Source organism: Amblyraja radiata, chromosome 31, assembly GCF_010909765.2.
Source record: "Amblyraja radiata isolate CabotCenter1 chromosome 31, sAmbRad1.1.pri, whole genome shotgun sequence".
NCBI classification, from domain to species: domain Eukaryota; kingdom Metazoa; phylum Chordata; class Chondrichthyes; order Rajiformes; family Rajidae; genus Amblyraja; species Amblyraja radiata.
Window position 1 is genome coordinate 14,083,616 of NC_045986.1, and position 25,678 is coordinate 14,109,293.

Below are 25,678 nucleotides of genomic sequence, written 5' to 3' on the forward strand. Positions count from 1 at the left end.
GTCTAGGGACTCATTGCCACAGAGGGCTGTGGAGGCCAAGTCAGTGGATGTTTTCAAGGCAGAGATGGACAAATGCTTGATTTGAACGGGTGTCAAGGATTGTGGGGAGAAGGCAGGAAAATGGGATTAGGAGGCAGAGATCAGCCATGATTGAATGGCGGATTAGACTCGATGGGCCAAATGGCCTAATTCTACTCCTATAACAGTCCTGTGAACTTGTAATTTATAGAGATACAGCATGGACATAGGCCCTTCGGCCCACCCAATCCAAGCCAACCATCGATCCCTTGTTCACACCCGTTCTATGTTATCCCACCTTTGCATCCATTCCCTGCACATCATTTTTCTGAAGCCAATTAACCTACAAACCCATGCCTTTTTTGGGACGTGGGAGGAAACCGGAGCACCCGGAGGAAACCGACGCGGTCACAGGGGAGAACGTGCAAACTCCACCCAGACAGCACCCGAGGTCAGGTTCGAACCCGGGTCCCTAGTGCTGTGAGGCAGCGGCTCTACCCGCTGGGACTCTGTGCCTTCGTGGTATTTTAATTGCACTGCGAAAGGATCTGAGAGGAAGCACTGTGGATGGTTACCATGGAAACGTGGATCTTCCTTTGCTGCATTTATTACCCAAGTGGGCAGACAAAGACTTACTAAGCTGAAAGGCTTTCTCCTAACAATGGGGTCACGGTTGTGTGGCATGTTGGATACAGAACGGAGCCATTCTGTGGCAGAAAACGAACCAGGAAGGTGATGTTATTAATTAATGCTTCACTCCTGAGTGGAATCATTTGATATTCTGCAGGTTTTATGCAGTTTTTCCAAAAGTTTTTGTTCTCTTTGTCATCCAGCTAACAGTCTTCATTCTTTCCATTGAAGATGTAGTTTCTTCCTCCCCGTTAATAAAACCGTCCCTTCAGCGCCTGGGTGGTGATCCGGAGTTCAGATTCACGCTTCATTACGTGACAAAGAGGGTCCTGTGAACTTTGTCATCTGTACCGACCTCCGCTGCTTCTCCCGATATCTTTTTTATTCTCTCTCCATGCGTGTGGCTTTGTAGAAAACGCTATCAGCAGTACTACATGCAGGCAGCCAATATTTTAGACCTTGCTGAGCAAGTCGGCATCTTTCCCAGATCCCCAATCTCAAGTCCACTTCATGAGCAGGTTCAGTGGTGGCCTGTCAGCGGGCAAAACCTTCCTCCTGTAGATACCTCCTGAAGTCCACAGTCAATGACCACCAGAATAAAAGCTTTGAGGGAATTTGTCCTAACATATGGGCAGCACAGTTATGCAGTGAATAGAACGGCTGCCTCAACAGTGCCAGGGTCCTGTGTTTAATCCTAACCACGGGTGCTGTCTGTGTGTAGTTTGCACGTTCTGCCTGTGAATATCTAGTCTAACATATTCACCCTCGGAATAAGGGTTCTGATCGTCTCACTTATTAATGCCTCTCATAATTTGACAAACTTTTATCAGCCGCTCCCTCTGATCCTGATGCCCCAGAGAAAACAATCCAAGTTTGAACTTCTTCTGCACCCTCGCCAAAGCCTTCAGATCCGTCCTCTGATGGGGCAACCAATGAGGGGGTGAAGCCCTTCAACAGAGTGCTGGACTAACTCAGCAGGACCGGAAACATCACCTATCCATGTTCTCCGGAGATGCTGCCTGGCCCGCTGGGCTACTAGAGCACTTTGTGTCCTTTTCTTTGTAAACTAGCATCTGCAGTTGCTTGTGTCAACAATGTCCTCAGTGGATTGCGGTTAGGGTTGTGCAGTGTAGTTCAAGAATCTGACGATTGATGGGAATAAGCTGTTCTTGAACCTGGTGGTCACAGTTCTCAGGCTCCTGTGTCTTCTTCCCGCTGGCAGCAGGGAGATGAGAACGTGGTAAGAACAGATCTCGTGATAGCAGCTGACTTTTTCGGGCAGCGCTTCCTATAGACCCCTTTGATGGTGGGGAGGTCAGTATCCTTGAGGAATTGGGGAATGGCCACCATTTTTTCTTCAGTCTCTTTTATTCTCGGGCATTCGAGTAACTGAATAGCCTCAGTACCCTCATCTGTCGTGCTAATGATGAAAGACAGACACAAAAAGCTGGAGTAACTCAGTGAGTCACGCAGCATCTCTGGATCAAAGGAATAGGTGATGTTTCAGGTCGAGACCCTTCTTCAGACTGAGACTGGGGGCCAATGATTAAGACATATGGTGCAACTGCACTTATACCAAAGCATTTTGCCAACTGTGTTGAAATTTGTCCTCTAGGGCATTTCATCGGGTCCAGAGCTATTTCCTCCAGTTGTTTTGAGCACAACATCTGCTGGGCTATTCAGTGAATGGTGTGCAGGACACTGCTGGAGAGAATGCCCAGTGAATTCCATCAGCTGCCTGTTGGCCGTCTCAAGCCTGTGAATTAAGATGTTGTAATTTCCTCCTTGTCCCTTCTGAGACGTGCCGTGGTAATGAATCATATCTGCAGCTGTTTGCCCAGGAATTAAAAATGGGAGTGCATTCCGAAGCTAAAATGTGTCCAGGGTTTGGAAATCCTTCATGACCCTGTCACTGGAAGTCCACATGCTTCGCAGCCGACATCGGAAATATATGATGCGCGCTCAGGAATGCGTTCCCAGCACGCTCAATGTCTTGTGCAGATGTTCATTCACTGACTTCGGTGGCGCAGCGATAGGGTTGATGCCTTAAAGCCCTGTCCCACGGTACGAGTTCATTCCAAGAGCTCTCCCGAATTTTCCCTGATTCGAACTCGGAGATTTATGGTAATGGCCACTCGTCGGTACTCTGGGCTCTCGTGGACATTTTTCATCATGTTGAAAAATCTTTACGAGTCTTCCCGTGCTTACCTGCCGTTAGCGAGTCTTCCCGAGTACCTGTCGTTAGCGCTAAGAGACGTCCCCGAGCTCCGACGTACCCGCTACATTCATTCTCCGTGCTTACCACGAGTTTGATTTTTTTTAAACTCGGGAGAGCTCTTGGAATGAATTCGTACCGTGGGACAGGGCTATTACAGTGCCAGAGACCCGGGTTCGATCCTGACTACTGGTGCTTATCCGTACGGAGTTTGTATGTTCTCCCCGTGACTTGCACGTGGGTTTTCTCCGGGAGCTCCGGTTTCCTCCAACACTCCAAAGACGTGCAGGGTTGTAGATTAATTGGCTTTGGTTAAATTTTAAATTGTCCCTAGCGTGTCGGATAGTGTTAGTGTACGGGGTGATCGTTGGTCGGCGCAGACTCAGTGGGCCGAAGGGCCTGTTTCCACACTGTATCTCTAAACGAAAGTAAAAGACTACAGATTTTCCAAAGGGCAGCAGCTTCATGGACATTCACGCAGCTCCAGTAGCCACTGTGTCCCAGTCACTGCCCCTAAGCCACGTGTGGACATGGAAGAGGAGGCAACATTCTTCTGTTCTTCTGTTATTGATGCAGCAAACCATTCCTTTTGACTTTTTATGGCAGAGATAGATAGATTCTTGATTAGCATGGGTGTCAGAGGTTATGGGAAGAAGGCAGGTGAATGGGGTTAGGAGGGAGAGATCAGCCCTGATTGAATGGCCGAATTATTCCCCTATCACTTATGGCCTTACAACCTCCTTGTTTTTATGGTCACATTTGTGTAAGCAGCAGGAGGTGTAGTTATTGTTAATTTTAGTCTTGCCTGGCTTTTCCCCTGTTCTGAGAGTCTTTACATGGGCCAGTGAGTATGATATTGTTGTGTAATCCTTTATTGATTGGTGACCATCTGCACCACTGTACCTCATATAAACGGCATTAAGTGTAACAAATGTGACTGTGTACCAGTATGTTGCCGGGATTAGAGGGTTTTAGCTCCGAGGAGAGATCGGTCAAGCTTGGATTGTTTTCTCTGGGGCATCAGAAGCTGTGGAGAGACCTGATAGAAGCATATAAATGAGTAAATATAAGTTTAAAATGACTGGTTAGCACGCAACAGAAGGTTTTCACTGTACCTCGGAGCACGTGACAATAAACTAAACTGTAAAATTATGAGAGGCAGAAATAGGGTAGATGGTTTCAACTTTATTCCCAGCGTGGAAATGTCAAAGTCTAGAGGACAGAGCTTTTTAGCAGAGAAGTTTAAAGGGCCTGTCCCACTTGGGTGACCTAATCTGTGAGTTCTGGCAAGTTTGCCCTCGACTCATACTCGCAGCCTGGTCGACACGAGGTCGTAGGTGGTCTTTGTAACTCTCCTTCATGCTCGAGAGTGGTCTCCGCTTACTCGAGGCCTCAGCTAGGTCGCAGCGTTTTTTTCAATATGTTAAAAAATGCCCGCGAGTAAATAAAAGGTCGCCATGGAAAAAAATCGATACTTTTTTACTCATGGGTTTAGTCGTAGTAGGTCTTAGTAGGTCGGCATGTTAGTCGTAGGTAATCGAGGGTAGTCGAAGGTAGTCGTAGATAGTCTTCATCATAGTCGAAGGGAGATCGAAGGAGGTCGTCTTCACTCTCCACTATTCAGTGTCCAATTTTCTCGAAGTTAGTCGTAGCTAGTCGAAGCTGGTCTTCAACATAGTCGAAGGAGGTCTTCAACGTGACATTTTTTCAAACTCTTCTAAACTCGCCAATTAGGTCGCCCAAGTGGGACAGCCCCTTCAAGGAGATGTGCTGGGGAAGTTTTTACTCAGGGTGGTGGGTGCCTGGAAAGTGCTGCCAGGGGTGACGATGGAGGCAGATCTGACAGTGGTATTTAAGGGGCATTAGGACTGGCACTTGGAAATGCAGGGGAAGGGGTTGGGATGTGGATCACATGTAGGCAGATGAGATTAGTTCCACATGGCAACATGTTTGGTGTGGTATGCTGAAGGGCCTGTTCCTGTGCTGTACTGGTGTATGATTCACTGAAATTTACACCAAGCTCAGAAAAACTGAAGGAAATAATCGTGTATCCAATGAAGAATACAACAGGAAACATGAGGCTACTGTTGTGAAATGTCCACTTATAAAATACAGTTGCATCAAAATAAAATGATTCTATTCACAATCATTACTACATTATGATCAGCAGATATGTGTTGGTTTAATGAAAACTGATTGAATCTCTCCTGTAGATTCAGATTCAGATTCAATTTTAATTGTCATTGTCAGTGTACAGTACAGAGACAACGAAATGCATTTAGCATCTCCCTGGAAGAGCGACATAGCAAATAATTTGAATAAATAATAATAAGTGTCCGGGGGGGGGGGGGGGGGGGGGTTTTGCCGTCACCGAGGTACGTTGTTGAGTAGAGTGACAGCCGCCGGGAAGAAGCTGTTCCTGGACCTGCTGGTTCGGCAATGGAGAGACCTGTAGCGCCTCCCGGATGGTAGGAGGGTAAACAGTCCATGGTTGGGGTGAGAGCAGTCCTTGGCGATGCTGAGCGCCCTCCGCAGACAACGCTTGCTTTGGACAGACTCAATGGAGGGGAGCGAGGAACCGGTGATGCGTTGGGCAATTTTCACCACCCTCTGCAATGCCTTCCGGTCGGAGACAGAGCAGTTGCCACAACATACTGTGATGCAGTTGGTAAGGATGCTCTCGATGGTGCAGCGGTAGTTCACCAGGATCTGAGGAGACAGATGGACAATTCTGTAGAATGGTCAATCGAAGAACTCTCTAATCTGACTCCGAACCACACAGTAACACCGAGTTCACATGTTTGGTAGAAAAAAGGAACTGCAGATGCTGGTTTACAAAAAACGACACAAACTGCTGGAGTAACTCAACAGACCAGGGAACATCTCCGGAGAATGTGAATAAATGACATTTTGGGCCCTGACATCCGAAGAAGAGTCCCAACATGAAAAGGGACCTATCCCATGTTCTCCAGAGTTGCTGCCTGACCCACTGAGTTACTCCAGCATGTTGTCTCTTTTTCTCAACAATCACTTGCCTGACTTTTTGGATCGGGACTCTTCTTCAGACTGATAACACGGGGAGGGTGAAAGAAAGCTGTACGAGAGGGTTAGGGGCAGGACAAAGCCTGGCAGGTAATAGGCCAACACAGGCGATGAGGATTATTCGATAGGTAGATGACTGGACAAAGATCAGAGATGAAAGGACAGAAGATTTAAGACTGAAGGATTGAAGAATGATGAATTGTGAAGCTAGAGGAAAGGAAGCAGATGGAAGAGGTGAGGAGGGGGGGGGGGGTAGGTGTGAGTCCAAGTGGGGCACAAGGGAGGAGGAGAGAGATTATGTGGGGGAAGAAGGTAAAGGTCTTTGTTGTTTGGGTCTGTAGGTCTTTGGTTTTTTTTCTCTGGTTTCGGTCAAGGCATAAACCAAGCATTTTTTGGCTTGCTCCTTCATCCGCAGGAGGGTGTGTTCTGAGCAGCAATACCAACACTCAACACACATTTCACAAAGCACCACTTGGGCAGAGTGACAGAGGGGCCGGTGAGGGCCATCCGAACGTAACCATGCCATTTGTTGCAAACATTAGCAAGCAAAATAATAGATGCTTTGGAGATGTGCGTGCATGTCTCTCTGCTGTCCTGGGAGCTTTTACATGGGCTGCTGGCTACTTCATTGGTGTATGATTGCAAAATAATTCCAAACCATCTGCTCCAGTATATACTTCATATTCCCTGCATTAAATATTCAGTTTCATGGAGTTAAAAAAAACAAACGTTAGAAGATTTACGCTTGCTTAAGTTAAATATTCTCACTGAATGATAAGATCCTGAAACTGAATCAATCCCAAAGATGTGCAGGTTTGTGGGATCATTGACTTCTGTGAACGGCCCCCCTGTGTGTAGGATGTGAAAGTTGGATAACATAGAACGAGTCTACGGGTGATCTATGGTCAACATGGTCACAGTGGTCCATTCCCATGCTTTTTCTCTAAACCAAACTTGCGAACTCTGTGCAGTCATGAATTTAAAATACTTACGGCTTTTTTAAACAAAACACAAAGTGCTGGAGGAACTCAGCAAGTCAGGCAGCATCTGTGGACAAAAATTGACAGACGACGTTTCAGGCCGTTACCCTTTGTTATTGTTACTGCTCTTTTAAGAGGGATTACCCAGGCAGTGGATCTGATGCTTAAGTCTGTGGAAGGGTTTCGATCCGAGAAAATGTCACCCATTCCTTCTATCCAGCAATGCTGCCTTTCCCGCTGTGTTACTCCAGCATTTTGTGTCTATCTTAAGCGTAGCATGTTGTGTTTTGCTTGCTGTTCTAAGTACACCTCTGTAACTCAATGGAAACTGTCTTATGTCCCCCCCACAGGAGCCTCACCAAGGCTAACGGCCACACCGTCCACCAGCCATGACGGCCAGACAACCCCGTGGTCAAACGCATCCCCGGCACCACTCACACCTTCTCCAGGAGGAGATACCAGTCCGTCCATCCGGGTTGAGAAGATGGACTCAGTAAACCTCAATGCACAGTTTCCTCCTGCTTCCACCGCGCGGCCCAACTACACGATGAGGCCGCGGCTCCAACTGAAGATGCCCACGGTCACCGGAGGACCTGCCGTCACGGGCTACCCTGCCACCGCCCGGCCCGTGACCTTGCACGTTCCCTCCGAACCCCCTGATCTATCGGGCAGCGGGGACTTCAGCGGGGACACCGATCTGGAAGCGAGCGGCGATCTGGAAGCAAGTGGAGGAGAAGCTTTGGGTAACGTTATCCCAGTACCTTTAGTGAAATAAGTCAGGTGTGCACGAGGGTCCTTAATCATAATGCACTTCGGAGTGTGTCCTGGAATGATGTGATTGAATGGAATACTTTATTGGCACGCGTGACAAGTCACAGTGAAATTCTTTGCTTGCATACCCAAGGTATGCAAATAGTCGCCCATAAAGGGCGTTTACAAAGTTACATATACCTCACCCCCCCCCCCCCCCCCATGCCAATTCATCCTTTGTTCTTCACCCCTCCCCCCTCACGGCAGTCCCCCCCACGCCAGGTCCTCCATTATTCATCCCCCACACTCATGGCGGTCCTCCCACGCCGGGTCCTCCTTTGTTCCTTCCCTCGGCAGCGGCCTCCTCACTTCCACAGTGCCAATATCGACCGTCGCACCAATAATGCTGATTGGACCTCTCCGGACGCCTCCGTGGCGCCGATCCGAGCCCCAGCCGGAGGCTCCGTCAACCCAGGCACCGGCCTCGGCTTCTCAGCGGCACCTCCAGAAGGCGTCGAAGCACTTTAGGGCGACACTGTGTTGCTGCGGTAGAGTTGCTGCCTTACAGCGCCAGAGACCCGGGTTCCATCCTGACTATTGATGCTATCTGTACGGAGTTTGCACGTTCTCCCAGTGACCTGAGTGGGTTTTCTCTGGGATCTTCGGTTTCCTCCCACACTCCCAAGATGTACAGGTTTGTCGGTTAATTGGCTTGGTATAAATGTAAATGGTCCCATGTGTGTGTGGGATAGCGTTAACGTGTGGGGATCACTGGACGATGTGGCGTCTGTGGGCTGCAGGGCCTGTTTCCGCATTGTATCTCTAAACTAAACTAAACATAATAATAATAATAATAATGGATGGGATTTATATAGCGCCTTTCTAATACTCAAGGCGCTTTACATCGCATTATTCATTCACTCCTCAGTCACACTCGATGGTGGTAAGCTACTTCTGTAGCCACAGCTGCCCTGGGGCAGACTGACGGAAGCGTGGCTGCCAATCTGCGCCTACGGCCCCTCCGACCACCACCAATCACTCACACACATTCACACACAGGCAAAGGTGGGTGAAATGTCTTGCCCAAGGACACAACGACAGTATGCACACCAAGCGGGATTCGAACCGGCTACCTTCCGGTCGCCAGCCGAACACTTAGCCCATTGTGCCATCTGTCGTCCCGAGGGAGAGGGAGGGAGGTTAATCAATTGGAGTCCGCTTTTGGAGGAAAGGTTTGATTTGGTGTCTTCATGTAACTTATTTCCTGTTATGTATTGCCCGGAGCAATAACGACATGGAGTAAGTATTTCTTCAGTAATTTACCCATTAACTTTCAACAATGTATATCACACTAACTTGCATATACTGTAGGTCGAGGAATCTCCTTGGGGGAAAAAAAACAAAGATAAGGGAAAGACCCAGGCCAACTTGGAGCAGGGAGAATTTTATGGAAATTCTTCTCAGAACTCACCGGGATATAAACTAACTCAGGAGAAATGGTTTGTGCTTTTTGTACTGATTAGGAAGACGGAAGTTGGATTTGTGGGCATGGCAGTTTTCTGTAGGCACAGCCTCGTAACTTAATGCTGCCTGTAAACAATTTCTGTGAATTTGCACAAGAAAGTATTTCAGTACATTAGAAAGTATCTTGGTACATCTAACAATGATAGATCAATAGTTATACCAGTAGTGAATAGCAAGTCAATGCCCCATCGCATATATTTCATATTTCCAATGCAACACAGAAAGATCCTATATAGCACATAGATTCTCTGCCGACTCACATTAATTTTCCCTGTAACAAAATCCTCCACATATTCAACCACTCGCTGACGTACTAGCCTCAATTTACAGTGGCCAGTTAATGTGCCGACTGACCACCTTTGAGACGTGGGAAGAAACCACTGCAGGCACAGGGAGAGCATGTACACTCCACACTGACAGCGCTGGAGGTCAAGATTGAAATTATACTGGTATCTGGCGCTGCTCCTGATGTTCTTGTCCAACCACTTACTGAACTGGAGACTCCAGTTAGCAGATTCTCAATGAAAGCATCTTCACCTTAATCAGTCTGAAGAAGGGTCTCGACCCGAAACATCGCCCATTCCTTCTCTCCAGAGATGCTGCCTCACCCGCTGCGTTACTCCAGCATTTTGTGTCTACCTTGGATTTAAACCAGCATCTGCAGTTCTTTCACATTGCATGAAGTAAGCCGAGGCTTTGGAGAGGGTGTGGAAGAGGTTAGATGCCCGAATTAGAGGGTGTTGGCTCCAAGGAGAGGTTGGACAAGTTCCGATTATTTTCTCTGGAGCATCGGAGGTTGAGGAGAGACCTGATAGAATTATATTAAATTATGAGAGGCTTAGACAGAGCAAAACCTTTTTCCCCAGAGTGGAAATGTCAAAGACTAGAGGCCACAGCTTTAAAGTCAGAGGGGGGAAAGTTTAAAGGAGATAGAGGGGGCATGATATTTTTACTCTCAGTGGGGTGAGTGTCTAGAATGCGCTGCCAGGGGAGGTGGTGGAAGTGGGTGTCAGGGGTTATGGGGAGAAGGCAGGAGAATGGGGTTGAGAGGGAAAGATAGATCTTCCATGATTGAATGGCGGGGTAGACTTGATGGGTCGAATGGCCTAATTCTGCTCCTATCACTTATGATCTTATGAAATGCAATCGTGACATTCAAAAGGCTTTTGGATGGGCACATGGAGGCAGACACATCCCAGAGATGTGCGTGTCTGTAGGTTAATTGTCCTCTGTAGGTTGCCCCTAGTGTGTAGTGAGTGGCTTCAAAAGTGGGTTGGCTGCCGTAGAACTAGTGCGAACAGGTGATTGATGGTCGGCGTGGACTCGTTGGGCCGAAGGGCCTGTTTCAATCAATTCAATCAATCAATAAAGTGCTTTGCTGCAAACAGTATGAGCAATGTAACATTCATTAAGTACAATATTTACCAAGCGGGCAGATGCAATTAAATAATTCATGCTGTACATCGAGTTTATCTGTCAGTCTCTATTGCAGTTAGAATGGTGCCATGTTCTTTATTTGCAGCAAGGGGATTGAAATAAAATATAATTTAGCAATGTTGGGAAAATTAAATGAGTGAATGCAAATTGATGCGTTTGGCATATAGTGACTTCATGACATTACAGAAGGTTATCGGATGTCAGGGTAATATTTTTGGCACGCTATCTCATTTACTGGCACTGCATAAAAAAATCAAATCTGATTCGTTTAAAATGCTCCAAATCGGAGATTAAAATGGTGAATTTCAATCACCTCATCATTTATTTGCAATGCTCGGAAAATAGATATTTCTCCCAGCAGAAAACTCTGTGCTGGAGGAACTCTTGATTAGTACAGGTGTCAGAGGTTATGGGGCGAAGGCAGGAGAAAGGGGTTAGGAGGGAGAAATAGATCGGCCATGATTGAATGGCGCCGTAGGCTTGATGGGCCAAATGGCCTGATTATACTCCGATTCCTTACGGCCTAACTGGTCAGGACGGTGGTAGCATCTGCAGAGGGAATAGACAGACGATGCTTCGGGTCGAGACCTTTCCTAAGTCTGAGACTTATCACCCATCCACATCTCACCCCAGTTGCTGTCTGAACCATTGAGACCTTCAGCCGTTATGTATCTCCAGCTACTTGTCTCATCTTGCTTATTTGGTTTGAAGTTCCCTTCCCCATTATCACTCCAGCATATGGCCAATGCTTTAAGCTACCAATTCACCCTTACAGATAGAGATACGAGGAAATCCACATACTGGAACCTTGAGCTAAACACAAGCGCTGGCGGAACTCAGCAGATTAGGCAACATTTGTGGAGGGAATTAACTGATGACGTTTAGGGTCGGGACCCTTCTTCAGACCGATTGGAGGAAGGGAGGGGGGGGCGGAGGGGAGAAAGCTGGAAAAGGGAGGTGAGAATGGGACAAAGCCTGGCAGGTAATAGGTGAGGGAGGGGGGCGGGGGGGAGGGAGGGGATGATGGGTGGATGGGTGGTGTAAGTGACAAAGGCTAGAGGTGAAAAGATGATCAAAGGGTGTCAGATGAGGAGAGGAGGAGTGAAATGCAAAGCTGGAGGGAGAGATATAGGTGGGAGGGATCAGTCTTTGTCACCGATTCCACCCATTTCCCAATCAAACCCGCCTCTCCTGTATCCACCTCTCACTTGCCAGGCTTTGTCCTGCCCCCACCTCTTCTGCAGCCTTTTCCCTGTAATCAGCCTGAGGAAGGGTCCCGATCTGAAACGTCGTCTGTCCCCTTCCCTCCACAGATGCTGTCTGACCCGCTGAGGTACTCCAGCACTTTTTTTTAAAATCCACATTAAAGGTTATTGACAAAAATATATTTGTGAGCTAAATACACAGTTGCCATCTCAGCCTCAGCATAAACTTCACATTAGAGAACATGACATGAAATAAAGGAGCATGAGTACCGATTCTGCCCATTGTCCCTCCTGTGCCATTCAGTTGGATGATGGTCTTTCACTACAGAGCCACTTTCCTGCATTAATCCATGACCCTTGATACCATTAAAGGCTAAAGGCATCAAATTTTTACTGTAAATATACTCCGCAAGTTTGAATGAGTGGGCGGCACAGTGGCGCAGCAGTAGAGTTGCTGCCTTACATCGCCAGAGACCCCGGTTTGATCCTGGCTATGGGTGCTGTGTGTAAGGTGCTGTCTATGGGCACGGAGTTTGTACATTCTCCCTGTGACCACGTGGGTTTTCTCCTGGTGCTCCGGGTTTCCTCCCACACTCCAGAGCAGGTTTGTAGGTGAATTGGCTTTGGAAAAATTGTATATAGCGTGCTGGATAGAGCTAGCACATGGGGTGATCGCTGGTTTCTAAAGTAAGGTAAAGCATACTCAGTATCCACAGTCTTCTTGGGTAGAGAATTCCAAGGTTTCCATGTCCCTTGGGTGTAGGAATTTCTCATTGTCTCTGTCCAGAATGGCCTGAGTGAGTCCCTACTGTGATCCCAGGCTCCAAACACCTCAGCCAGGTGAAACGTTATCCCCGCATCTACCATGACAAGCCCCATAAGGATTCAATGAAGTCAGCTCTCATTCTTAATTTTACAAAGTAATCAAGTCTGAGACAAGTAAATCAGACCCGTCATGGTTTGTAATGTCACTTTATGAAGAATAGAACGAGAACATAAAACAGCACAGCGCAGGGACAAGCCTGTACAGCCCACAATGTGATTCAGGCACCCTCTACTCTCTGTCACACCTCCTTTAAACTTTGTCCCTTCTTGCTCCGAATGCAATTTTCCACAGTAACTAGGTATCATATGTGTTCAGTAGGATGTCAGATCCTTCATGTTCATAAGTTCTTAAGTTATAGGAACAGAATTTGGCCATTCGGCCCATCGAGTCAACTCTGCCATTCAATCATGACTGATCTATCTTTCCCTCTTAACCCCATTCTCCTGCCTTCTCCCCATAACCTCTGATGCCCACACTAATCAAGATATCAATCTCCACCTTAAAGATATACTTGACTTGGCCTCCACAACCTTCTGTGGCAATGAATTCCGTAGATTCACCGCCCTCTGACTAAAGAAATTCCTCCTCATCTCCTTTCTAAAGGTACGTCCTTTTATTTAGAGGCTCCACACCTGCTCCACATCCACTCTATCCAGGCCTTTCACTTTTAGTTTAGTTTAGATATACAGCGCGGCAACAGGCCCTTCGGCCCACCGAGTCCGTAACTGACCAGCAACTCCCGCACACTATCCTACACACACTAGGGACACTTATACCAAGCCAATTAACCTGCAAACCTGTACGTCTTTGGAGTGTTGGAGGAAACCGAAGATCTCGGAGAAAAACCCACGCGGTCACAAGGGAGAAAGTACAAACTCCGTACAGACAGCACCAGTAGTCAGGATCGAACCCGGGATCCCCGGTGCTACAAGCGTTGTAAGGCAGCAAGTCTACCACTGTGCCGTCCTGCAGACCACTATTTGACGATGGACATGTAAGTTAAGGTCTGGTGATCATGTGAACTTTGCAGATGTCCTAGATTACCTTTTGTCATTCTCCAGGTTTCAATGAATCCTCGACCATTACTCCAACTCCTGTCCCAGTAGAACGATCAACGTGTGACAATACAGAGTATGGCTGTTGTCCTGACGGAAAGATACCATCCAGCGATGGTGATGGAAGCAACTGCCCACGTAAGTGCCTTTAAAAAATGCAGGAGATGGAGTCAGATTTCATCAGTGTTTGCCTGTAGATAGTTTCCTCAGTAGAGTTTGTGATACAGTCTTGTGTTAAGTTTATCTTGTCGGTACCAGCACTTATCAATAAAGCCTAAACTCTAGCTTCTACACAGAAATCTTCTGCTCTGGCAACTTAAATATTGATTCATACATAGAATGCTTGATGAATTTTGGGGTTTTGCACGCAATTAATCCAAGGGGTGCAGGTTTATCATTGTCTTTTTAACTGCACTTGTTAAAAAAAAGTGACTGAAATATCTTTACACATTTGAGAGAATGTTGCAGTGTTACAGTAGTAGCATTCAGCACAATCATTGTTTGACATCCCTGAAATTTTACCCCCACAATATTCGGATGTTGGCTCAGTTTTAAATTGCATCCTGAGCAAATGTTTTATTTTTTTATTTCTCCAAATTACTTCGGCAAACTGTGTGACCCTTAAATGTCAGCTTGAAGTTGACAAAAGATTCAGCACATACACTCTGGCATGGACGCAGAAACATAAATGTTTTTCATATTTTGTAAACTTCGAACTAATTGCAGACAGATGGGCTCGGCATTTCTCTTCCTCCAAACTCTCAATCAAGAACAAAATCAAACGATGGCATTTTTGTCTGTTAGAAAGAATTGACTCAATCAGGGGATGAGTCCATTCTGATATGAACGTGCAGTATGTGAATGCCACTGATGCAAAATGCATTTTAATTTCAATGTGAAAGTGAACAGCTCTGGGAGTTTGATTTATTTATTCGTTTCCACCTGTCTCTTCTCTAATAATTCTTTCTCTTTGTCTACTTAACCTTGCCAACCTCAATAGTTTGGAGCTCTGGAGAAAAACCTATGGTAACATCTGGTATTTATGCGCGACCCCAACCAATACGTACATTCACACCAATTCCAAGTGTCCTGTGAACTACTAATTCTAAGACTCATCCTACTAACCCGAGACTGGCACTACCAACCATCCACCTCCAAGTCGGGCGGTGATACAACCGCGTTTATCATTGTGAATCAGGGTGTCATTTAATCCCAGTTTTCCCTCTTTTCTTTGCATTTAATAGCCACTAAGGTGTTCCTGGGAGTCCTCATTTTGGAAGAGGTTGAAGGTCAAGAACTTTTTTACACACCGGAGATGGATGACCCTAAATCTGAACTGTTTGGTGAAACTGCCCGAAGTATTGAGAGTGCTGTAAGTTGGCGGGCTGACTCGAATTCACGTCCTCGAATCTGCAGCAATATCGGGCAGGGAAGCATAGAACAGTACAGTTCATAACAGGAGCAGAATTGAGCCATTCGGACCACCAAGCCTACTCCGCCATTCAATCATGGTTGATCTAATCTGTCCCTCTCATCCTCATTCTCCTGCCTTTACCCCATTACCCCTGACACCCGTACTAATCAAGAATATGTCCATCTCTGGCTTATTCATTGACTTGGCCTCCACAGCATCTGTGGCAATGAATTCCAAAGATTCATCACCCTCTGATTACAGAAATTCCTTAGCATTTCCTGTCATCTTCCTGCACATGATCCATGTCCCGCCATTCCCTACTATTCCATGGATTATCTAAAAGCCTCTTAAACACCTCCGCCACCACCCGTGGCAGCACGTTCCAGCCACTCACTACTCTCTGTGTTTAAACAAAAACCTGCCCCATGTATCTCCTCTAAACCTTGCCCCTCTTACCTTGAAGCAAGCCCATCTAGCCTCTGATATTTCAACCCTAGGGAAAAGGTTCGGACTGTCCATCCTATCTATGTATCTCATAATTGTATATACTTCTAACAGGTCTCCCCTCTCCCTCTGAAGCTCCAGAGAAAGCAATCCAAGTTGGTCCAACGTCTCCTTCAAGCTAATATCCTCCAATCTAATACAGGAAACACAATGATTGGGTCATGGAGCTATTTAGCTTGGAAATAGGCCCCTCGGAACAAGGTCGTTGCCGACCAAGATGCCCCATCTAAGCCGGTCGCATTTCCCAGTGTTTGGCCCATATCCCTCTAAACCTTTCCCATCCATGTACCTGTCCACATGTCTTTTAAATTGGACATGACTTCCTCTACTGTACGGCTCGAAGCCAAGGCTCACAAGGTTTATAATTGGGAACCTTGCACAGTCGGGTCGTTGGTTATTTCTGACAAGTGTGATTGATCATGTTATTTTCAGCCGAGTTTGTGTTGCTTCTAGCAACTGATCGTTTAACCGTGTGTTCCACAATCTCAACCTCATCCAGCTGAATGAACTCCTGGGGAACTCAAACGTCAAGAAAGATTTCAAGAGCGTCCGTGTACGCAGCCTGGGCCCCAATAACTCTGTGCGGACCATTATTGAAGTCCATTTTGATCCACGTAAGTGCTAACCTCTCACACAAGTCGACCGCAAACGCAACAGCGAGATTGGTTTACTGGGGCTGCATTCTTCTCCACTGAGCTTTGAAATTGCACTGTGAGTTCTCTGTTCTATAATCTTTTCAGGAACAACTTACACGTCCCGTGATGTGCAAAGAGCTTTGCTTCAGCAAGTGAAGCAGTCCAGGAAGAAATCAATTGTTGTGAAGAAACCGGAACAGGACAATATCAAGATCGTCAACTTTGGTAAATTGATTTCTGTTCTCATAGTCAGAGATTTGTACACAAGCTCATAAGTGATAGGAGCAGAATTAGGCCATTCGGCCCATCATCTACTCCACTATTCAATCATGGCTTATCTATCTTTCACTCTTAACCCCATTCTACTGCCTTCTTCCCATAACCCCTGACACTCGTACAAATCAAGAATCTATCTATCTCTGCCTTAAATATATCCATAGACGGCCTCCACAGCCAGAAATGGGCTCTCCAGCCCACTGTCCCCACACTGAGCTTTTTATCCATCTACACTGATGTAATTTGCCCCCCTACTCTACCTAGTCTACTAGTGTCTGTCTAAATGTTTCAGATATCAACCACTCTCTGGGTAGAAAACTTACGTCTCAGATCCCCTTTAAAGCTCCTTCCTTTTTGTTCATTTAGTTTCGTTTAGAGATACAGCACGGAAACAGGCCCTTCGGCCCACCGAGTCCCTGCCGACCAGCGATCCTACTCTAGCTCTATCCTACACACAAGGGACGGTTTTTACAGTTAATTAACCTAAAATCCTGACTACGGGTGCTGTCCATGCGAAGTTTGTATGTTCTCCCTGTGACCACGTAGGTTTCTTCCGGGTGCTCCGGTTTCCTCCCACATTCTAAAGACGTGCAGGTTTGTGGGTTCATTGGTTTCTGCCAATTGCCCCCAGTGGTCACTGATCACTGGTCAGTGCAGACTCGTGGCCAAAGGGCCTGTTTCCACGCTGTATCTCTAAAACTATTTAATTGTCATATATACTGGTTCTGCAGCAAGAAGATCTTAGTTTCTGCAGCACAACAGGTCTGCAGACACAATACACATAGATAATATATCATAAACAAAATACAATTCATTAATAACCGCAGAATTAATCTTCTTCACAGGTAATGAATACAAATGATTTGATAATGAATGGGAAATTAACTTGTCGACTGTGATAATGTTTCATGTCTGTTGATCTGTCTGTTACGTGCCATGTAAAAGGAATTGCAACCTTTCATTTAATCGTGATGTTTCAAATGAATACTCCACCGAGTGAGTGTTCCACACATCAGACCTCAGTATCACAGCTCGCTGCTTGGTTAATGCTTCTAATCAGCAGCCTATCTCACTTGTGTGGGATGGAACTGCAGATCTATGCTGGTTTAAACCGAAGATAGACCCAAAATGCTGGGGTAACTCAGCAGGACAGGCAGCATCTCTGGAGAGGAGGAATGGGTGATGCTTTGGGTCGAGACCCTTCTTCAGAATATCTCACTCCACACTCTGCGTGTGACAGGCTCATTGTGCTGAAGACCGAGACAAAATGCTGGAGTAACTCAGTGGGCCAGGCAGCAACTCTGGAGAAAAGGAATAGGTGCCCTTCTTCAGTCTGAATCCCGTATTGCCCCGCTGAGTTACTCCAGCATCTTGTATCTATCTTTGGTCTAAACCAGCATCTGCTGCTCCATCCTGCACACGTTCATTGTGCTATTGTGCAGAATCTCCATGTGTTATTAGAACGGGGAACACCACTACAGCCACTCACAGCTGTCCACTGCTTCTATTTGTTGAAAGTTCTCCTGAAAGTCAAGGATTGGCAGCTGGAAAGCTATAAGAACTTTGCTGGACAGGGCAGACTGAAAGAGTCACCATGCCACCCTCTAGTGGTGGGCTGACAAACTGCTGTGGTCTGCTGTCCAAAGTGTGCACACAACTCCCAGTTTGCAAATGCCCACAAAATAACTAAATATTAAATGCCCACTTGAATTAAATAAATGTTAAAATGTAGTTCCAACACCACTCAATCCTGCGGAAAGGATACCCGCCTTGAAGCCCTTCAGCTTTAGGATGAATGATTCTTCACACTTTATTGTCACATGTGTCAAGTCACAGTGATATTCATTGTTTTGTACACCATAGGTATGGTCATAAGTGAAAGGAGTAGAATTAGGCCATTCGGCCCATCAAGTCTACTCTGCTATTCAATCATGGCTGATCTATCTCTCCCTGTAACCCAATTCTCCTGCCCCCCCCCCCCCCCCCATAAACCCTGACACCTGTACTAATCAAGAATCTATCTATCTTTGCTTTAAAAATATTCATTGACCTCCACAGTTTTCTGTGGCTGTGTATGCAAAGAGTCGCCACATAAAGGCCGCTGATAAAATTACAAAGTATCCCTCGCCAGGTCCACCTTAGTTCTCTCCCCCCCTCCCCCTTCCTCATAGCCCCCCCCACCCCCCCCATGCCGGGTCCCCCAGCGGGTATCCTGGAAGTTCCCTTGGCCAGTGCCGAGGTGTGTGTGCCGCACACGTGGATTTAATGAAGCGATTGGTCTCTCACCTAAGAGTGTTCCATCTTGGCTCTGGATCCCCCTTGTAGACAGGCACCCCTGGATTAGTGCAGCAGGGGTCAACACAGTTTGGGCATCTGGTGATGACAAACCACTTGAGGGCACAGTGCCCAGGAAGGCTTTTCCCACTCATGTAGGGAGAGTGATTTCACAAGCCGCGGATGTCCGTGTTACTTAAAGGAATGCCGGTAGGGATTGACTGCCTGGGTCCATCCCCCATGGAGATCGGAGCGTGCATTCACTTAGTTCCCTTGTGAATGGTAACAATTTCCTGGATCGGGGGCGCTCCAGTTTATCCAGCATATGGACCGGTCTTTGGACTAATGACTGTTCCATTATCTTTTGTAAATGGCGTTAATACATGGTGACAGGTTGCAAGAATTTAATTGTGCAGTGCATAAGTGACAATAAAGAACCATTGGACTATTGAACACACCTCTTCGCACCTGTAGCAAATGACTGGTCCTCCATCCACTCTCTCTGCACCACTGTGCTGCCCAATGAATGACGTGGCCTCCAACTTTTAGGCTTTCGACTTTGGAATTGCAGCTCAGAAACAGGCCCATCGGCCCACTGAGTCCGCGATCACCCTGGGCACCAGCACTATCCTACACACCAGGCATCATTTACAATTTTACCCAAGCCAATGAATCTACAAACCTGTAAGTCTTTGGAGTGTGGGAGGAAAACGGAGCACCAGGAGAAAACCCACCCGATCACAGGGAGAACGTGCAAACTCTGTGCAAATCGAAGATTTAAGAATTTGGCTCCAGTCATTTGTTGCAATGCAACTGACTTGCTACATAAAGTTGTGTGGATATGATTTTTTGATTATATGATTTTGTGTGGATATGATTTTTTCAGCTGTTCACTTTACCATGAAGCACATTGAAAGACTTGTAATTTGTGAGTGAGAGTTATTGGAATGAATAATAGACTGATGGATGTGTCGAATTGCAATGATGTTCAATAACAGAGTCTGTGGGTTTTCCACTGCAGATTGGGCTCCAGTTCTGTTTACAACGACTAGCACCACGACCACTGCCACCACCATGCCTGTAACCACGGCGACCACTCTGGCCACCCTCCCGCCGACGCTGACCAGGCGACCCCCTCCCGCCACCACCCGACGGCCAAAAACACTCCCGCATGAGAAGTGGTCCTCGACCACCCCGAGACCAGCCACCACCAGGAGGCCCCCCTACTCCATAAAAGCCGAGGCCAAGCCTTGCGACTCCCAGCCATGTCTCCACGGCGGCACCTGTGAGGACAACGGGAAGGAGTATACGTGCAGCTGCCCAGCCGGCAAAGGAGGAGCCGTGTGTGAACGAAGTAAGGAAGAGAGAGTGGCGGAGGAAGGAACTGCAGAACTGCAGATGCTGGTTTAAAACCAAGAGATAGACACAAAACGCTAGAGTAACTCAGCGGGAAGGGCAGCATCTCTGGAGAGAAGGAATGAATGGGTGACGTTTCAGGTCGAGACGGCATCAGGGGGGGAGGGAGATAGCCAGATAAGGAAGAGTGAAGGTGTGAATGGCCTCCCGTTTTAATTAATCCATTATAACAAAAGAACTAAAAGCATTTGGAATATTGCGTTCAGTTTGGTCGCCCTGAGATAGACACAAAAAGCTGGAGTAACTCAGCGGATCGGACAGCACCTCTGGAGAAAAGGAAAAGATGACGTTTCGGGTTGACTGAACCCGAAACATCGCCTATTCTTTTTCTCCAGAGATGCTGTCTGACCCGCTGAGTTACTCCAGCTTTTTGTGTCCATGTCAAAATGTATTTAAACTAACATCTGCAGTTTCTTCCAACACCCTATAGGAAGGATGTCATTAAGCCAGAAAGAGCACCGGTCAGATTTACAAGGATATTGTCAGAACTCAAGGGCTTGAACTATAGGGAGAGGTTGGGATCTAGGACATTATTCCTTGGAGCGCAAGAGCTTGAGCGATGATCTGGTAGAGGATGGAAGTTGGGAGGTCATGTCATAGTTGGACTGGACCTTGGTGAGGCCACATTTGGAGTAGTGTGTTCAGTTTTCTGGTACACCTGGTTATAGGAAAGATGTAATTAAAACTGGAAAGAGCGCAGAGAAGATTTAGAGGATGTTGCCAGGACTCGAGAGCCGTGAGCTTTCGGGAGAGGTTGGACAGGCTAGGATTTCCCCGTCCTTCCATAATTACTCCAAAACTCTTTTACATTCTTTTTGCAAGTTAGAGTATAGAATAGCTGAACATATTTACTCAATTTGATTATTCTACATTACTGTGGAAAATAGATGTTCTCGGACAAATAAAATACTTGTCACTTTAAGTGCCATTAATTTTTGATTGGAATGCACATCAATGCATCGCAATGGGTCAGGCAGCATCTCTGGAGAACGTGGTTAGGTGATGTTTTGGGTCGGGACACTTCTTCAGACATAAGAATATTCGTATCTCCTGTGCATTCATATCAGAGTAATATTACTAGTTAATCAAGTTAATGTATGTTTTTGTACTTTAGTTCAGAAACGACACTCCCTGCTTGTTCTTGCACTCTGCTAAGATGTTTTTTTTATTGTGAGCAGCAATTGTGTACTATCTACCTGAGTTTGGTGGCAAATCTTACCTGGCGTTCAAGACGATGAAGGCTTATTACACAGTGCGTATCAGTCTGGAATTCCGTACGTCCGACCTGAATGGATTACTTTTGTACAATGGACAGAAAAAGGGCAAAGACTTCATTTCTCTCGCCCTCGTGAGGGGTTACGTGGAACTAAGGTAAGGCAGGCGTTCGTTGTCAGAAGAAGTCAACTACCCACCACAGTGTGTGTGTTCAGTGATGTTTGGACAATGTAAAATGAAGAAGAATGGTGGCACGGTGGTAGAGCTGCTACTACTGCACAGCACCAGAGAGGTGGGTTCAAACCTGACCTCAGGTGCTGTCTGCGTGGAGTTTGTACGTTCTCCCTGTGACTGTGTGGGTCTCCTCCGGGTGCTCCAGTTTCCTCCCACCTCCAAAAGACGCGCGGGTTTACGGATCGATTGCCCTCTGTATATTTTAAAAAATGCCCCTAATGTGTAATGAGAGGATGAGAGGATGAGATTACATAGAATTAGTGTGAACAGGAGATCAATGGTCGGCATGGATTCAGTGAGCAGAAGGGCCTGTTTCCATGATGTATCTTTCAATTAATCAATAACTAAAACCCCTGTCCCACTGTACAAGTTCATTCCAAGAGTTCTCCCGAGTTTGCCCTGATTCAAACTCAGAGATTTACGGTAATGACCACTCGTCGGTACTCGGGGCTCTCGTGGACATTTTTCATCATGTTGAAAAATCTTCACGAGTCTTCCCGAGTACCTGCCGTTAGCGCTAAGAGACGTCCCCGAGCTCCGATGTACCCGCTACGTTCATTCTCCGTGCTTACCACGAGTTTGATTTTTTTTAAACTCGGGAGAGCTCTTGGAATGAACTCGTACCGTGGGACAGGGCCATAATTAAGTTCTCCCATTATAAAGCCTATATTGTATTTAAACATAAACCCTGACTTGTATATTTTTGAGACATTGGACAATTGCAAATCTACATTTCCAATGAAAAGGTAAATTACATTTATTCTTCCACATGAGGCCGTTTCATTTTCGTGAGATAATACGATAAAACTTGAATGTAAATATTTTTTTTTCATCGCTATAGCTGTATTCTATAGATAACTATCACCCTGAACACCAGATCTTACTTACTCCAAAATAGTTATCCAGCACTGTGGATAATAAATGTTTACACCAGTCTCCCAGAGGGGATAACATCTGGATTGTTTAAAGAAACAGCTGGATGGTGTTATGCGAGATTAATTGAGTCAACAGGCTGAATAAACTTTCCTTACTCTAGCCTTCCATTGAATTCATGCTTGAATGTATTTATTCCCTACAGCGTTCATCTCCTGTGTTACCGGACACATACCCACCCACCAGTCCCTAACCTTCTTGTAAATTTGGCAGGGGGTTGTTCCATTAGCAAAAGTTCCCTCTGCGTTCTTCACTGCCTCCACTTTACAGGGGATAAAGCAATGAGTTAGTTCAGTAACATGCAACCTAAAGCAATGATCCAGATGCATGGATTAGCACCTGGGGAATTTACATTTGAATAATTCAACACGGACGGTTGTGGAGGCCAAGTGAATGGATAATTTTAAGGCTGAGATGGATAGACTTTTGATTAGTACGGGTGTCAGGGGTTATGGGGAGAAGGCAGGGGAATGGTGTTAGGAAGGAGAGATCGATCAGCCATGATTGAATAGCGGAGTAGACTAGATGGGCCGAATGGCCTAATTCTGCTCCTGTCACTTATGAACTTAAATAAATCTGACGGGTTTTTTTTCTATAAAAATGAGCAGTTCTTCGTAACAGTAACCACGACGCAGGCAATTGTCATTAAAACCCAGGACGTATATCAGTGTTGTTCAGGGATGGATCTCCAGCCACCTTTGGCCAAAGAGGCCCACAGACTTTAAACTCTCGTTGACTCCTAATTTCTTCCATAGTTGAGGGACAATTAGGGATGAGCGATAAAAGTTGCCGGTGCCAGTGATGTTTACATCCCGTGAACGAGTAAAAGCAACATTCCAAGTCAAGAGTTATTAATTGTGATGTGTATCGGCAACAGAACAATGACATTCTTAGTTGCTGACTATTTATAGGCCCATTGACATAATAGCATAACAAGATCATGATAGGAGCTTTAATAGGAACCTGATTAGGTACCTCCACAGGTGTGCAGTAAACCGGAGCACCCGGAGGAAACCCACATGTTTCCTTCAAAGTTTCACCTGCAAAACTCCAGCAGTCAGTTCAGTCAAAGATAGACACTAAATGCTGGAGTAACTCAGCGGGTCAGGCAGCACCTCTGGAGAAAATGGAAAAGTGACGTTTTGGGTCAGGACCCATCTTTAGGCGGATTACAGTGGTGTGGTGTGGGGGGGGGGGGGGGGGGGGGGACTGGAAGCAAGAAAGTACAAGGACAAATCAGAGCCGGTAACAGATGACATCAGGCAGGGAGGTTCCCTGATAGGCTGATTGTTGGCTGGGGGCAGTGTGATCCCAAGAGGGATGCATCATAGTGAACTGTTGAACTGTTGAACAAACGTTTAATGGATACAGTGAGGAGGGGGGAGGAGAGCATTTGTATGTGACCTAAAATCACATCAGTTCGGTCAATGTTGTCCAAACCGTTGTGTCAATAGGTTCTTCATCCTGAAACACAAGTTAGGTTGATAATTGAACTTGAAGCAACAAACACTGAAGCGCCAAATGATCGTCAAACCTCTCGGGCTTTCAACACTCCTGTAGACCTGGTCCACCTTAAGAATCCGACTTTGTCCTCATTCCACTTTCCTTCATAGAATTTACATGCTTAAACTATCCACAAGAATGCAGAAATATTTCATTAGTTTAATGAGCCATATCTGCACTTCCATTTATGGGTTTCACATTAGTTAGATTTGCTTGCGTTGCTTAAGCATACCTTCAGGAGTAAATGATATGAATCTTCAAGAAGCTCTGCAGAAATTTCAACGAGGTGTGACTGGAAGTTGAGCATTTGTCCATCTCCATTGAAGTTCAAAGGATCATAGTCTTGGAACGGGGGCCAGTTTACTTAGAGACTGGAGCACATGATTTACTTGGCAGCGTACATGGATAGGACAGGTTTAGAGGGATATGGGCCAAATGCGGGCAGGTGGGACGTGTAGCTGGGACATGTTGGCCGGTGTGGGCAAGTTGGGCTGAAGGGCCTGTTGCACATTGTATCTCACTATGACTCTAATTAGATATAAAGAACCTTGTAATGCCATCAACTGGATGGCATATTCATTCAATGTGCTATCTGCCCCCGACTGTGAAGAAGGGTAGAGTTGTTCTTGCCCATGCATTGTCATTGTAACTTGTTGATTATGAGAGTTGGTTGGGAGAAATGTGTTATAGAGTCAGAGAGTCTGAAGAAGGGTCTCAACCCAAAACGTCACCCATTCCTCCTGTGCAGAGATGCTGCCTGTCCCGCTGAGTTAGATGTTATGTCTATCTCTGTGTTCTGGAGTTATACTGCATGGAAACTGCCCATTCAACCCGACGTGCACTTGCAGACCAAGATGCCATCTCCACAAGTCCCATCTGCCCACTTTTGGCCCATATCCCTCTAAACCTTGTTTGGTTTGGTTTAGAGTTACAGCATGGAAACAGGCCATTTGCCCCACCGAATCCATATTGACCAGCAATCATCAGGACACTAGTTTCATCCTCCAAACTAGGGACAATTTTACAGAAGCTAATTAGCCTGTAAACCTGCACGTCTTTGGAGTGTTAGAGGAAACTCCGGAGCGCTTGGTGAAAACCCACGCAGTCACAGGGAGAATGTACAAACTCTGTACAGATAGCATGCATAGTCAGGATTGAACCCTGGTCTCTGGCGCTGTATGGCAGCAACCCTATCGCTGCGCCACCATGCCGATATTTTATCTCGTTGTATCTAAAGGATATCGATTTGAAGGTAACAAGACATAAACTGTGACAAATAAGTAAATTTAGTTGAGAAATACAGCTGCTCCTCGACCCACGATAGGATTGCGTTCTGATAAACCCATCGTAAATCGAAAAATATCGTAAGTCGAAAACGCATTTAATACAATTTGATCACGTGACCGAACGTGAGCTGCGGCTCGCTGCCGTTGCCCAGCGTTTGCACCATCGTAAAGTTGAAATATTGTAAGTCGAAACATCGTAAATGGGGGAGCATCTGTACAGCATGAAAGCAGGCCCTTCAGCCCACATCCTGGCCAACCATCGATTCACACTAGTTCTATGTCATCCCACTTTCGTGTCCTCTCCCT

The 25,678-nt window shown here is 46.2% G+C and overlaps 1 protein-coding gene across 8 annotated transcripts in view; it reads left to right on the forward strand.

Moving 5' to 3' along the window:
• agrn (agrin) overlaps positions 1 to 25,678 on the forward strand; it is a 481,438-nt gene that overhangs the window by 409,556 nt on the left and 46,204 nt on the right. For all 8 annotated transcript variants that reach the window (XM_033048563.1, XM_033048565.1, XM_033048564.1 and 5 more), the window contains 7 exons: positions 7,236 to 7,628; positions 13,689 to 13,820; positions 14,927 to 15,054; positions 16,100 to 16,214; positions 16,341 to 16,460; positions 19,807 to 20,139; positions 21,380 to 21,572. In XM_033048563.1, the coding sequence (XP_032904454.1) occupies positions 7,236 to 7,628; positions 13,689 to 13,820; positions 14,927 to 15,054; positions 16,100 to 16,214; positions 16,341 to 16,460; positions 19,807 to 20,139; positions 21,380 to 21,572 (1,414 nt within the window). The remainder of the gene's footprint in view (positions 1 to 7,235; positions 7,629 to 13,688; positions 13,821 to 14,926; positions 15,055 to 16,099; positions 16,215 to 16,340; positions 16,461 to 19,806; positions 20,140 to 21,379; positions 21,573 to 25,678) is intronic.